Source organism: Berghia stephanieae, chromosome 2, assembly GCF_034508935.2.
Source record: "Berghia stephanieae isolate SIO BIC M18660-M18661 chromosome 2, UCSD_Bste_1.3, whole genome shotgun sequence".
Classification (NCBI taxonomy): domain Eukaryota; kingdom Metazoa; phylum Mollusca; class Gastropoda; order Nudibranchia; family Aeolidiidae; genus Berghia; species Berghia stephanieae.
Window position 1 is genome coordinate 46,295,273 of NC_088361.1, and position 12,500 is coordinate 46,307,772.

Sequence of the window (12,500 nt, forward strand, 5' to 3'; positions counted from 1 at the left end):
AAAGGTGATACTTACAACATTGTGAAATACATTTGAATGAGGTGTGTCGTGTTCCAGGCATTTATTGTACTGAGGAAAAAAAAGAAATAACAATACATCATCATCATCATCATCATCATCATCATCATCATCATCATCATCATCATCATCATCATCATTATTATTATTATTATTATTATTATTATTATTATTATTATTATTATTACTATTATTATTATATCATTATTATTATTATTATTATTATTATTATTATTATTATTATTATTATTATTATTATTATCATCATCATCATCATCTATCATCATTATCATCATCTATCATCAACATCATCATCATCATCAACATCACCATCTATCATCATCATCATCTATCATCTATCATCATTAATCATCATCATCATCATCATCTATCATCAACATCATCATCTATCATCAGCATCATCATCAACATCACCATCTATCGTCATCATCATCTATCATCTATCATCATCATCATCATCATCATCATCATCATCATCATCATCATCATCATCATCATCATCATCATCTATCATCATCATCATCATCATCATCATCTATCATCATCATCATCTATCATCATCATCATCATCATCACCATTAACATAGCCATTCATGTAATATTCTTTAAAACAGCTTATCCGACAAAAAAAAAAGCCTCTTGAATGTCAATGATATCTTATTTCCTGTGTATTGTAAACATTGTGGATCAAATATTTATCACTGCCAAACTGTTCAACTGCTGCTCGAATCGGCACAAAGTTCTCCCATGCTATTTATATGACGTGAACGAGCAAATTGGGGATTGTTAAGGTTTTATGCATACTTGGAATCTCAGTGTCAGGTTTTGGGGAAAAATAATAATTGTGCTTTCATAGAGCGCGATATCCACTTACAAGGGCTCCATAACCATAGACGTGCTCAAAGCGCTTTACAAAAGGTCTCTGATCAACAGCAAAACGTAACATCTAGAACGAGACATCACGCCTGTTAGGCGAAATTACATTTTTTCCGACAGCGACAACGCTGTCTACGGCCAGGTACTCATTTTACAATTGAGTACGATGAGATAATGTGAGTAAAGAACGGTTTCAAGGACTGAACTATGCGCCGAGCGAGACTCGAACCCAGGACCTTCCGATCCGAAAGCGATTGTCTTACCACTAGAGCACATAGCCACATTAACTCTCTCCTTACTACCAGCCATTTTCAGAATTTTCCCCAAAACATCACACCCAACTAGCACAAAAATATATTTTTTATCACTCAAATACAATAAAAGTAAAGTTCTTGCTATTAATAATTTCTTTAGCAAAACATGCTCTACAACACACTGCTCATTTTCTTTAATTTTTTATGATGTACAAAAGAAATTTGAATAAGAAAAATGTTGGTTGTATTGTAGCGAATGTGACGATTTTCCTATAGTTGGTAAGGAGAGGGTTAAATACCTGACAACAAGAAATGAAGTGAGTAGGAAAGTGCCAGAAGACAATAGAGAATAAAAATTTCGCGGCGGCGATGGGGGTTCGAACCCGCGATCTTACTGGTACGACAGCTCCTCCTGGCCAGGGAGAGCGTGACTCTACCGTATGAGCTATCCACGATCCCAAAAAAGATCGCTTTTAACCCTAGTCGTATTAGAGCCTTCTCTCCCTAACTTCTTGAAGTCACGGATAAAATCCACACAAACGCCGCGTAGTTAGTTGGCCAGCAGTTAAGCTTAATAGCCAATATTCTCAAAATGAACATGTAACATAGACATTGAGTAAGAGTAAGATCGAGTAAGATCCGGTATTTGGGGGTGCCTTTTGAATTCAGAAATGTGAGTGGAGCAGGCACTTATGTTGATAACAACAAGAAATGAATTGAGTAGGAAAGTGCCAGAAGACGGTAGAGAATAAAAATTTCGCGGCGGCAATGGGGGCTCGAACCCACGACCTTACTGGTACGACAACTGATACTTAATTTTTAAAAATACTTAAATATTTATATACATACAACTTCCTGTGATTTCTGTCCAACAGAGCCTTCAGCAAAGACAGCGACCACGAATAAATTGATGATGAAGGACACGAATAGGGCGATGGCTGCTTCGATGAAGAAATATTTGTTGGCCTCACGGACTTCCGATGGTTTTGAGCGGTCCACTTCTCTAGACTGGTGGAATAATAAATATGATTTTTAGAAAATATTCTTTGATATCCCCCCCCCCCAATACATTATCATAGAATCAGTCAAAATTCTTATCTAGAATTTTTAAAATTTAGAGTCAAATTAATCTGTCAGATTTTGTTAAAATTGTAAAAAAGTCCTCACGTTTTGGGCTAGTTGTTTTTTTTACTATATCATGAAACTAATGGAAACAAATACGTCATTAGTCTCAAACTATTTTCAGCAATATGTCTACATACTCTGAATAAACATATATTCAAAATTATGGCCAGAAAATTCGTCCTTCAAAAATCGATCGGTTAAAATGCCTCTTATCTTGTCAAAAATTATCAAACCCAGTACTTCGTGAAGTCTTAATTCATGTTTCAGGTTTGAGAGTTTTTACCAAGGTTATTCTAATCGATAGACGAATTATTTGGCCGAAATTTTAAATATATGATGTTTTCCAAAGTACGACTGATGTGAGAAAGAGGAAGTATCTAGACTGCATTCTTTGTTTGTAGACTGCGGAGAAGGGTATGTGTGTGTGTGTGTGTGTGTGTGTGTGTGTGATTGGGTGGGGGGGGGGGAGGAGAGGAGCAGTTGGAATTGTGACTAATCTGGAACCGACAAAACATCAGTCTCCCTATTAAAATCGTGAATATGCTCAGAAATAATATTGAAATTGCCGTAGTCCAGAAAGACACGAATTAAAAAATTTGGCCAAAAAACTCGACCTTCAAATATCAGTCTATTTAAGTGACCCTCGTCTTGACAAAAACTCTCAAATCTGGGACCTAGCAGGTCCAAAAATCCTGTAATGCTCAAACATCGAATATTATTGATTTTGTTTTTGTTTTGTTATAGATATAATGATGATAGTGATGATGATGATGATGATGATGATGATGATGATGATGATGATGATGATGATGACAACGACAATGATCATTGTCTTACTTTGACCAAGGCGGAATGCAGATAGAGGTTATGAGGCATGATAATGGCCCCCAGGATGCCCACCGCTTGCAAGAGTTCCCGTTTACCACAACCTTCACAGTACGGGATGAACAGACCCTTCATGACCTCGCCTTGGCTGGGGCCTACAGTCACATACTGGTAAATACAATCGTGCAATAGAATACTGATGATATGCCTTCATGGGAAATTCTCACTATTGATGCGATATATATATATATATATATATATATATATATATATATATACACACACACACACAGATATGTACTGTCAGCGCTTACATAGCGCAATAACCCCTAAACGTTCTCAAATCATTTGCAATGGGTCCATAGCCAACGGCAACACTAAACATGTAGGACGAAACAAAACACCTTATTGGCGATATATCAATTTATTTCCGACAGATACATTGCTGTAAATCACTAGGTACTCATTTTACACCTGAGTACGTTGAGAGAATTTTTGTAAATAGCCTTTTCAAAGGTTTCAACTACGCGTCTCTCTGAGTGGGACTCGAACCCTGACCTTGCTGACCAAAAGCGAGTCGTCATACCAAAAGACCACATACACACGCACACACACACATATACACACAGACACACACATACACACACATCCATTGATAGTGGTAATCGTACCTCATATCCAAAGGTCACGGACATGACCAGTATCAGGAAACAGAAAAATGCTTCAAGCTTTCTGAGCCCGTAACGATCAAGCAAGAGAAAGGTGAAAGTGTCCGCCACCGTGATTAAGACTCCGCCGTACAATGGGATTCTGAAATATTCAACATAAATAGGATTCAATAGTCTGATGTCACGTCCGCCCGCCCAGCAACCAGCAGCTTGGTTCTAGTTCTAAACAAAGAAAATCAGTACTTTTTATTCTTCATACTGGCTAGAACTTTTTCCCATGCCATATGATCAGAATGTATAAAATTCAAAACATGATCAGATTTATAATGTTTTTCTCCTATGGATACACTTTTATGCTTGTCGGAGAAGTATTTCTAAAGAGAGATGATGAAGATAATGACGTCCAAATTGTTCGGATAGTAGAATCAGTTGCTATGCGTCATTACGAGGGAAGTGACATCACGACTGTTGAACCCTATTGATTAATTGCATTTATCTAAAAAAACAACAACAAAAAAACACATCACATCCGCCAGCCAGATATAAACGTGGCCTTTGTAAACGGATGGCCTAATACTGACCAAAAAATGACGTCACAAAAGAAGACGATTATCATCAAGGGAAAGTAAAAAGTGAGTTGTTGTTAGAAATGCTCAAGGGAACAACTGATTTCATTGGCTGAGCTATTCATTACAACTCACAACTAACTTTTCCACGTGATCTTCGTCTTCTTTTATGATGAATTTTTTTGTTTAGTATCAGGCTTTTCATAAACGAAGGTTACAATATAATGTACCAACACATAAAACTATGTGTAACCTTAAACGTTTATAGTCTGATTAATTCAATTTAATGAGAACTACTCATGAAAATGGCTGGCTAAAAACAATAACACAGAGCTAACTGACATCAATTCCGTTCTAACTAAAGGGAAGAAAAGTCGTGACATCAAACTCTCTATTCTCTTGGTTCCTAAACCCTTGGGAGTGTGTATATAACCAGTCCTTCGGAGTACTAATAATGAATAGGTTGCATAAAGGTGACATGACTATGTCAGTAGCAGGATGTATAGGCAGATTCTTAGGATTACGGGATGTAAAGGAGAGAGAATGGATAATTTTTATTGATGACCAGCATATACAGGGGACAGCGTGGCTCAGCGGTACGGTCTTTGCTTCGTACCCGAAAGGTACCGAATTCGATCGCCCGCAGCTGCGCTGTGTTGCCTTGAGCAAGTCATCTCTCCCTAGCTCAATTTGCGGCGCTGCACTGCGGCTGACGCCTGGATTAATCCAGTCTTCCCTTGGAATAAATCCTAGAGATAAATTTCCCCTACGGGATGAATAAAAGAAATTTTATTTTTAAAATGTTTATTAAACAGTAGTAAACTGTGTTTGTGTCGTGGAGTCTGTTACTTTATATGTGCTCACACTGTACACATACTTTAGCACTCCCCTGTATATTTAAACTAGAAAATAAGACACCATCACTCTGAAACCAGAAGATGAAATACACAAAGTATGTGTCCAGGTCCCTCGCAGGAGTAGTTTACACTTCCAATGAAATAGGAATCAGTTTTTTGACATTACACTTTTCCTCCCTATTGATTGTAGAATTTATTATACATTTCAAAAATGTTTTTAAAAACTTTACTTTTCACTTGAACTTTAAATTATCACGTCGAGTGTTTCATCCGACGTCTATTACTTACAAACAGGTCTGATAACCTACACCCCGATTATTATGGGGTTCATTGTTGTCATGGAAATATCCTCAAACCAACATAAACTATTATTAAAAAATAATTGAGCTTTTATATAGCGCAATATTCACTAAACGTGCTCAAAGAGCTTTAAAAGGGGTCCCTGGCCAACAGCAACATTTAACATGCAGGACTGAACATGACGCCTGTTAGGAGATATTATAATTTTTTCGGACAGAAACAACGCTGTTAAGGGCCTGGTGCTCATTTTACACATGAGTACGGTGAGAGTAAATAGCCTTTTCCAATGACTAAACTATGCGCCGAGCGAGGCTCGAACCCCAAGGACCATCCGATCCGAAAGCTAGTGTCATACCACTAGACCCACATAGCCTCCATTACAACACTGTTGAATCAAGCCCAACATTGTCTTGTCTTGTCATTTAAGTCGCAAACTCCGTGCATCAAAGATAATCGAGACTGTGAGTAGTGGTGAGAACAAACTATGGACCTTACTTTTTAATTTTATATATTTCTCTGACTCGTGACAGCGGGACCTGTCCTGATATAACCGTAAAGGAAATACGTTTTGTCTTTCCTTTAATTCTCTCCTTACACACACACACATTGAATTTTTAAACTCACATTTAAAAGTAATAAGTATATGCGACACGTCATCTTGTTGAAGAAAACAAGCTTTATAAAACTACACTAAGTTCTTGTAAATATTATGAAGATTGTTCTTAACAATTTTTTGACTTTTAAAACTAAATCTGTAAGAAAACTACTGTTTGTATCGTAACGAATGTGATGATTTTCCTACAGTTGGTAAGGAGAGGATTAAGTCGCAAACCCCGTGCATCGAAGATAATCGGGACTGTGAGTGTTGTGAGAACAAATGGACGTGCCGACGCCTTCCTTTTTAATCCTTACCTTACCAACCATTCGTTACGATTCAACCAACAATGTTCTCATTCTGGTTTCCTTTCTACATCACATCATTTAAAGAGAAATATTTTTTATGTTATAGATAGCTATAAAAACTTGACACTGTCTTGTAGAGCTTATTTTGCTGAAGATTATTATGAACAGAATGTGCTTTTTGCTTTTCTGTTTGAATAAGTAAATCTATTTTTGTTTAGGGTGGGTGTGAAATTTTGTGTAAAGTTCTGAAAATGTATGGTAAGGAGAGAGTTAATTTTATATATTATTTCTCTGACTCGTGACTCGTGGCGATGGGACCTGATATGACTGTAAATGAAATACGTATTGTCTTTCCATTAAGTCGCAACTCCGTGAATCAAAGAAAATGACGTCTGTGGGTAGTGGTGAGAACAAATGGACGTGCCTAACTAACCCTTCATTTTGATTTTATCGATTTCTCTGTCAAATTCAATTTGGCCATTTAGCTTTTTTCTGTTGTCGGTTATCATTATGCTATTATGTCCTTATATTAACGTCGGTTTGAACAAATCCGATTGTGGTGATGAATCATATTAGATAGATATCCACGATTATAAAGGAAATAAATGAATAATTAAATAGATAAGCATAAAGATAGATAATGAATGAATAATTCAATTGAGAGATAAATGTATACGCATACACTAGAATGTTTAAAACAGATTAACGAGATCTATGTTCAATGTGCATGGTACGTGGTTTTTCAGCGTAGGACAGAATTGTGACTCCCTTTCAGTCACTCACCACACTTATTGCCGCTTGAGACACAGGGCACACATAACTTAGCCAACCACACCATAGGACAAACGTATTTTTTCCTCGTTGAGATCAGTCATTGTGTTTTTAAAAGAGTTATTCTATTGATGCAATGCGTTTAGCTAAAAAACAAAACAAATCACAACACCTGCCAGTCGGATATAACTTACCAACACACAAAACTATGTGTAACCTTGAACGTTTATAGCAGATTGATTGATATAATTTAGTGAGGAGTAATAATTAAAATAGCTGGCTAAAAACATTAACAAAGAGCTGAGTGACGTCTATTTCGTTCCTTCTATCTCTATTGTGCGACTATAATGTGGTCTAGTGGTATGACACTCGCCTTCGGATCGGAAGGTCCCGTGTTTGAGTCCCGCTCTGAGCGGCGCACAGTTGAGTCCTTGGAAAAGGCACTTTACTCACATTCTCTCACCGTACACAGGTGTAATATGAGTACCTGACCGCCAACAGAGTTGTCTCTGTCCGAAGAAAATATTGTGATATCGACTCATAGGCGTCCTACATGTTAAATGTTGCTGTTGACTATGGACCATTGTTGTAAAGGGCTATGAGCGCGTTTACTGGATATTACGCTATATAAATGCTCAAGGTATGCCTACGCAACTTAAACACAACCACTCACTTCCCGTTGGACAATAGATAGAAAGCTATAGCCGTGCCGATGACCTCCTGCATGTCCGATCCAACGATGGCGATTTCAATCATAATCCACAACAATATCCTGGGAACCCTGCTGTACTGGATATAGCACACCTCGGCCAAGTGCATTCCCGTCACTACCCCTAGGCGGGCTGACAACCTTTGCATCAACAATCCCAGGATCGTAGAGGTGAGCAAAACCCACAGAAGCTGGAGATAATAAAAACAGAAAGTTGCTATCAATGACTAAACAAATATAGACATAAAGCTTGAAGCTTGAGATTTTATATAGCGCAATATCCTCTTAATGTGCTTAAAGTGCTTTACAAGGGGTCCCTGACTAACAGCAACATGTAACATGTAGAACGAGACATGACGCCTGTTAGGCGATATTACAGGGTTTTTTTTCCGACAGCGGCAACGCTGTTAACGACAAGGTACTCATTTTACACATGAGTACGATGAAAGAATGTGAGTTAAGAGCCTTTTCCAAGGACTCAACTCTGCGCCGAGCGAGACCTGAACTCAGGACCTTCAGATCCAAAAGTGAGTGTCATACCTCTAGACCACATAGCAGCACATAAATGTAAACTTGAAAAATTAAGGACAAGGCACTGGTGTAAGATAATGTAGTTGAATGCCACTCTTATTTTGTTATTTTAAATTATGTCAGTTGCACAATAGCAGAAATTTAAAAAATTAACAAACAAAAATTTTTGTTAGGTTATTTTACAAAAAATAGACTGTCAGTAATTGCACGTGTTCAATCTGGAAGTAGGTCAGAAGTTTATTTACATTGCAACGGAGATTGTCTCACTTTTCACTGTATTTTTTAAAAAGAGTTCCCTACGGACACTGAATAGTGCCAAAGCACAATTCAGTATCTGATACTGAATAACCATTTCGTAAGATAAAGATCAGAATAAAAGTGTATGAAACAAAGCAAGCAAGCAAGAACCCCCCCCCCCAAAATAAAACAAAAAAAAAAAACAAAAATAAAAACAAACAAACAAAAAAAACAAACAAAAAAAAAACAAAACAAACAAAAAAAAAAACCCGTAGACCTCCAGATTACCAGTTAGACTTGCTACCATTATACCACAGAGGTCATGAGGAGAGAGGTCTGAGGTTGGATCCCCAGTAATTATCCTTGTAATTTTCTTTCTTGTTCTGTGAAGAATGTTGTTTCATGCTGTTCAGACAAACATAAACATAGTGTTTTGTAGTGAAAAATCGGCTTTGTGTTCTAGTTGAGTCCTTGGAGAAGGCTCTCATTCAGATTCTCTCATAGTACTCAAGTGTAAAATGAGTACCTGGCCTATTGGAGGTAACCCAATACACTCGGTCACCCATCTGCAGCGTGTCGTATTGCAGAGTTTGCTGGAATTCGGCGTGCTGGAATCGATGAGTACTGTAGTAATGCAAATATATCTAGCTTCTCGGGGATTGATCCAAACATTTAGGAGAAGAAAAATAACCGTGAGCTTTTATATAGCGCAATATCCACTTAACGTGCTCAAAGGCTTTACTTTTGTTTCAGACAGAGAAAACGCTGTTTAACCCTCTCCCAACCAACTATAGGAAAATCGTCAAATTCGTTACAATACAACCAACATTCATCTTATTCAAATTTCTTTCGTACATCATAAAATTTAAAGAAAATTAACAGTGTTGTAGAGCATGCTTTGCTAAAGAAATTATGTATGGCAAGAACTTTACTGCTATTGTGTTTGAGTGATAAAATATCTATTTTTGTGTTAGTTGGGTGTTAAGTTTTGAGGAAAATCCTGAAAATGGCCGGTAAGGAGAGAGTTAATCGGCCAGGTACTGATTTTACGCCTGATTACGGTGAGAGAATGTGAGTAAAGAGTCTTTTCCAAGGACTCAACTATACGCCGAGCGAGGCTCAAACACAGGACCTTCCGATCCGAAAACAGGTGTCATATCACAAGACCACATAGCCGCACACTCATAGCCGAATAGAAACACACTCACACACACACAAGCACACTATCACTTACACATACAAACACACACACAAACACACATAAACACGCAAACTTACACATACGAACACATATACACGCACATTTACACATACAAACACATACACTCACAAACACACACACGCACATTTACACATACAAACACACATGCACATACACACGCACACTTACACATAGACACACACACACACACAAACACAAAACAAACAAACGGGGACTTGTAAATAACCGTGGAGAATACAAGAATGATAGGAACATTCACATGGCCATCTTAAAAAGACTCACCTTGTATCCTGCAATGGACCCGGACTGCAGATCAGATTCAATGTTTCCTGGATCCAGGTAGGCGATACTCATGAGAAACCTTGGACCCGTGAATGCCCACAGCTTGCCAAAACTGAATGCTGCCTGGGATAAAAAAAGGATCATTTTTTAAAGAAATCGAATGCGTGTAACCTGGGATATTTTAGGAACTTTAGAACAGAAAAATTTAACCCAGTTTCATCCAATTTCGTAAAAGACTTGATCACAAAGCCCCCATCAAATCTTGCGACCTTGAACCCATACCAACAAAACATTTGGCCAGCTCCATCGATACCTTATTACCATCCATTCCATCGATCATAAATACATCACAATTGACTGCTACTATGACTACTGCTACTACTACTACTACTACTACTACTACTACTACTACTACTACTACTACTACTACTACTACTACTACTACTACTACTACTACTACTATACTACTACTGACTACTACTATACTACTACTACTACTACTACTACTACTACTACTACTACTACTACTACTACTACTACTACTACTACTGCTACTACTACTACTTCTACTACTACTGCTACTACTACTACTGCTACTACTACTATATACTACTACTACTACTACTACAACTTTTACTACTTCTACTACTACTACTACTACTACTACTACTACTACTACTACTACTACTACTACTATTACTACTACTTATACTACTATTACTAATACTACCACTACTACAGCTGCTGCGGCTGATGATAATGACGATGATGCTCTTAATTTGCTCAGCTCAGATCACTAATCCAACCATTTTCACCATCTTGTGACATTAACTCACATAATTTTCATTTTCGGGCACAGCAATTCTTTCGTTGAAGTAAGAAGAACTGTTTCTGTTTTTGCCAAATCCATTAGGCGATCTAGTGGGCCATGTTTCCCGGGTTTCGGCACCATTTTTACCATTACCGCTTTCGTCAGTTTGACTGATATCATCAACCTGAAACGATGTCAGCTCTTGGGGTGGCTGTGTTCCATTGTCACCCGTTGGATCGACTGTAGAATAAATTGAAAAATTAGAAAGCAGGCACCGGTGTAAGATAAAGATGTGAACAAGTGTGTATGAAATGGAAAAGATCTGAACAAGTGTTTATCCACGAAACGTGCTCAAAGCGCTTTACAAAGGATCTATAGCAAACAGCAACACTTAACATGTATGACGAGATCATGCACACTTGTTCAGTCGAATATATTGTTTTTTGGTCATCACTGACTAATTTTTTCACTCTAAATTTCAAATAAACTTATGACATAACATATATGGGGTTATGGGGGTCCCGATAGCTCAGTTGACAGAGCACTCGCTTCACGCGCAAAGGGACTGAGATCGATCCCGGGTGTTGCCGAGATTTTTTTCTTACCCCCTGTCCACCCAGCAGTGATTGGGTAGCTGGGTCTGTTAGATCTGACGGAAAATACTTTGCGATAGACTAGCGTCCTATACAAAGGGCAGTAAACAAATGCTATTGTCCGTTTCATCTTATAGAGACCGGGATAAACTCCGGCTCCATTGGCCTAGCGGCTCTGAAAGGAGCACTTTTTATGTGGGGTTATCACTAAAATAAGAATTCTATGCTGAGAAGGTAATTTTGCTTCTGTTTGTCATCATAATGTGAAATGGTAACTTACATTGTTGCCAATTCTCCTTACAAATGTTTTCGAAAGTACAAAGTAAATTGATGTCATATTAAAACGTTTTTCTGGGAAGTCAGTAATGATTTTTATTTATAACGACGGCCTTGTAGGAATGCGTATAATCTAGTAACAAAATCAAGCAATATTGGGACTGTCCAGTGACCGGATGGGCAACAACACCAACATACTATCCGAGTCTGAAAAATCACGTATCTAAAATTTTGGCCAGAAAACTCGTCCTTCAGATATCGATAGTTTACAATTACACTCATCTCGTCCAATGTTTGAGAATGTTTTGCCAAGGCGAGGATCGTATAAATCGATAAGTACTGAACTCACTCCACCTTAACACCGATAACTTCAATATTCAGATGTCGATATTTTTAGCCCATCATATTTTTTCATTCTCTGAGACAAATTCTAGGCATATAATCTACATTACTGCAGCTATTTTGTCTTGTTGTTTGACTCTCGCTTTTGGATCGGAAACTTCTTGGTTCGACCCTCGTTGGGAGCCTAGTTGAAACCTTGGAAAAGACTTTTTATTCACATTTTCTCACCGTACTCAGGTGTAAAAATGAGTACCTGGCCGTCAACAGCGTTGTCTCTGTCGAAAAAAAAAGTAAATTGTATTATCGCCTAAAA

The 12,500-nt window shown here is 37.8% G+C and overlaps 1 protein-coding gene across 1 annotated transcript in view; it reads right to left on the minus strand.

Moving 5' to 3' along the window:
- The window catches only part of LOC144965003 (natural resistance-associated macrophage protein 2-like), a 29,456-nt gene that overhangs the window by 12,554 nt on the left and 4,402 nt on the right, over positions 1–12,500 (minus strand). Inside the window, exons 2-8 of the mRNA XM_078899848.1 lie at positions 11,002–11,216; positions 10,166–10,288; positions 7,858–8,084; positions 3,791–3,929; positions 3,132–3,287; positions 2,019–2,177; positions 16–69 (exon numbers count right to left, since the gene is read on the minus strand). Of these exons, the coding sequence (XP_078755974.1) occupies positions 16–69; positions 2,019–2,177; positions 3,132–3,287; positions 3,791–3,929; positions 7,858–8,084; positions 10,166–10,288; positions 11,002–11,216 (1,073 nt within the window). The remainder of the gene's footprint in view (positions 1–15; positions 70–2,018; positions 2,178–3,131; positions 3,288–3,790; positions 3,930–7,857; positions 8,085–10,165; positions 10,289–11,001; positions 11,217–12,500) is intronic.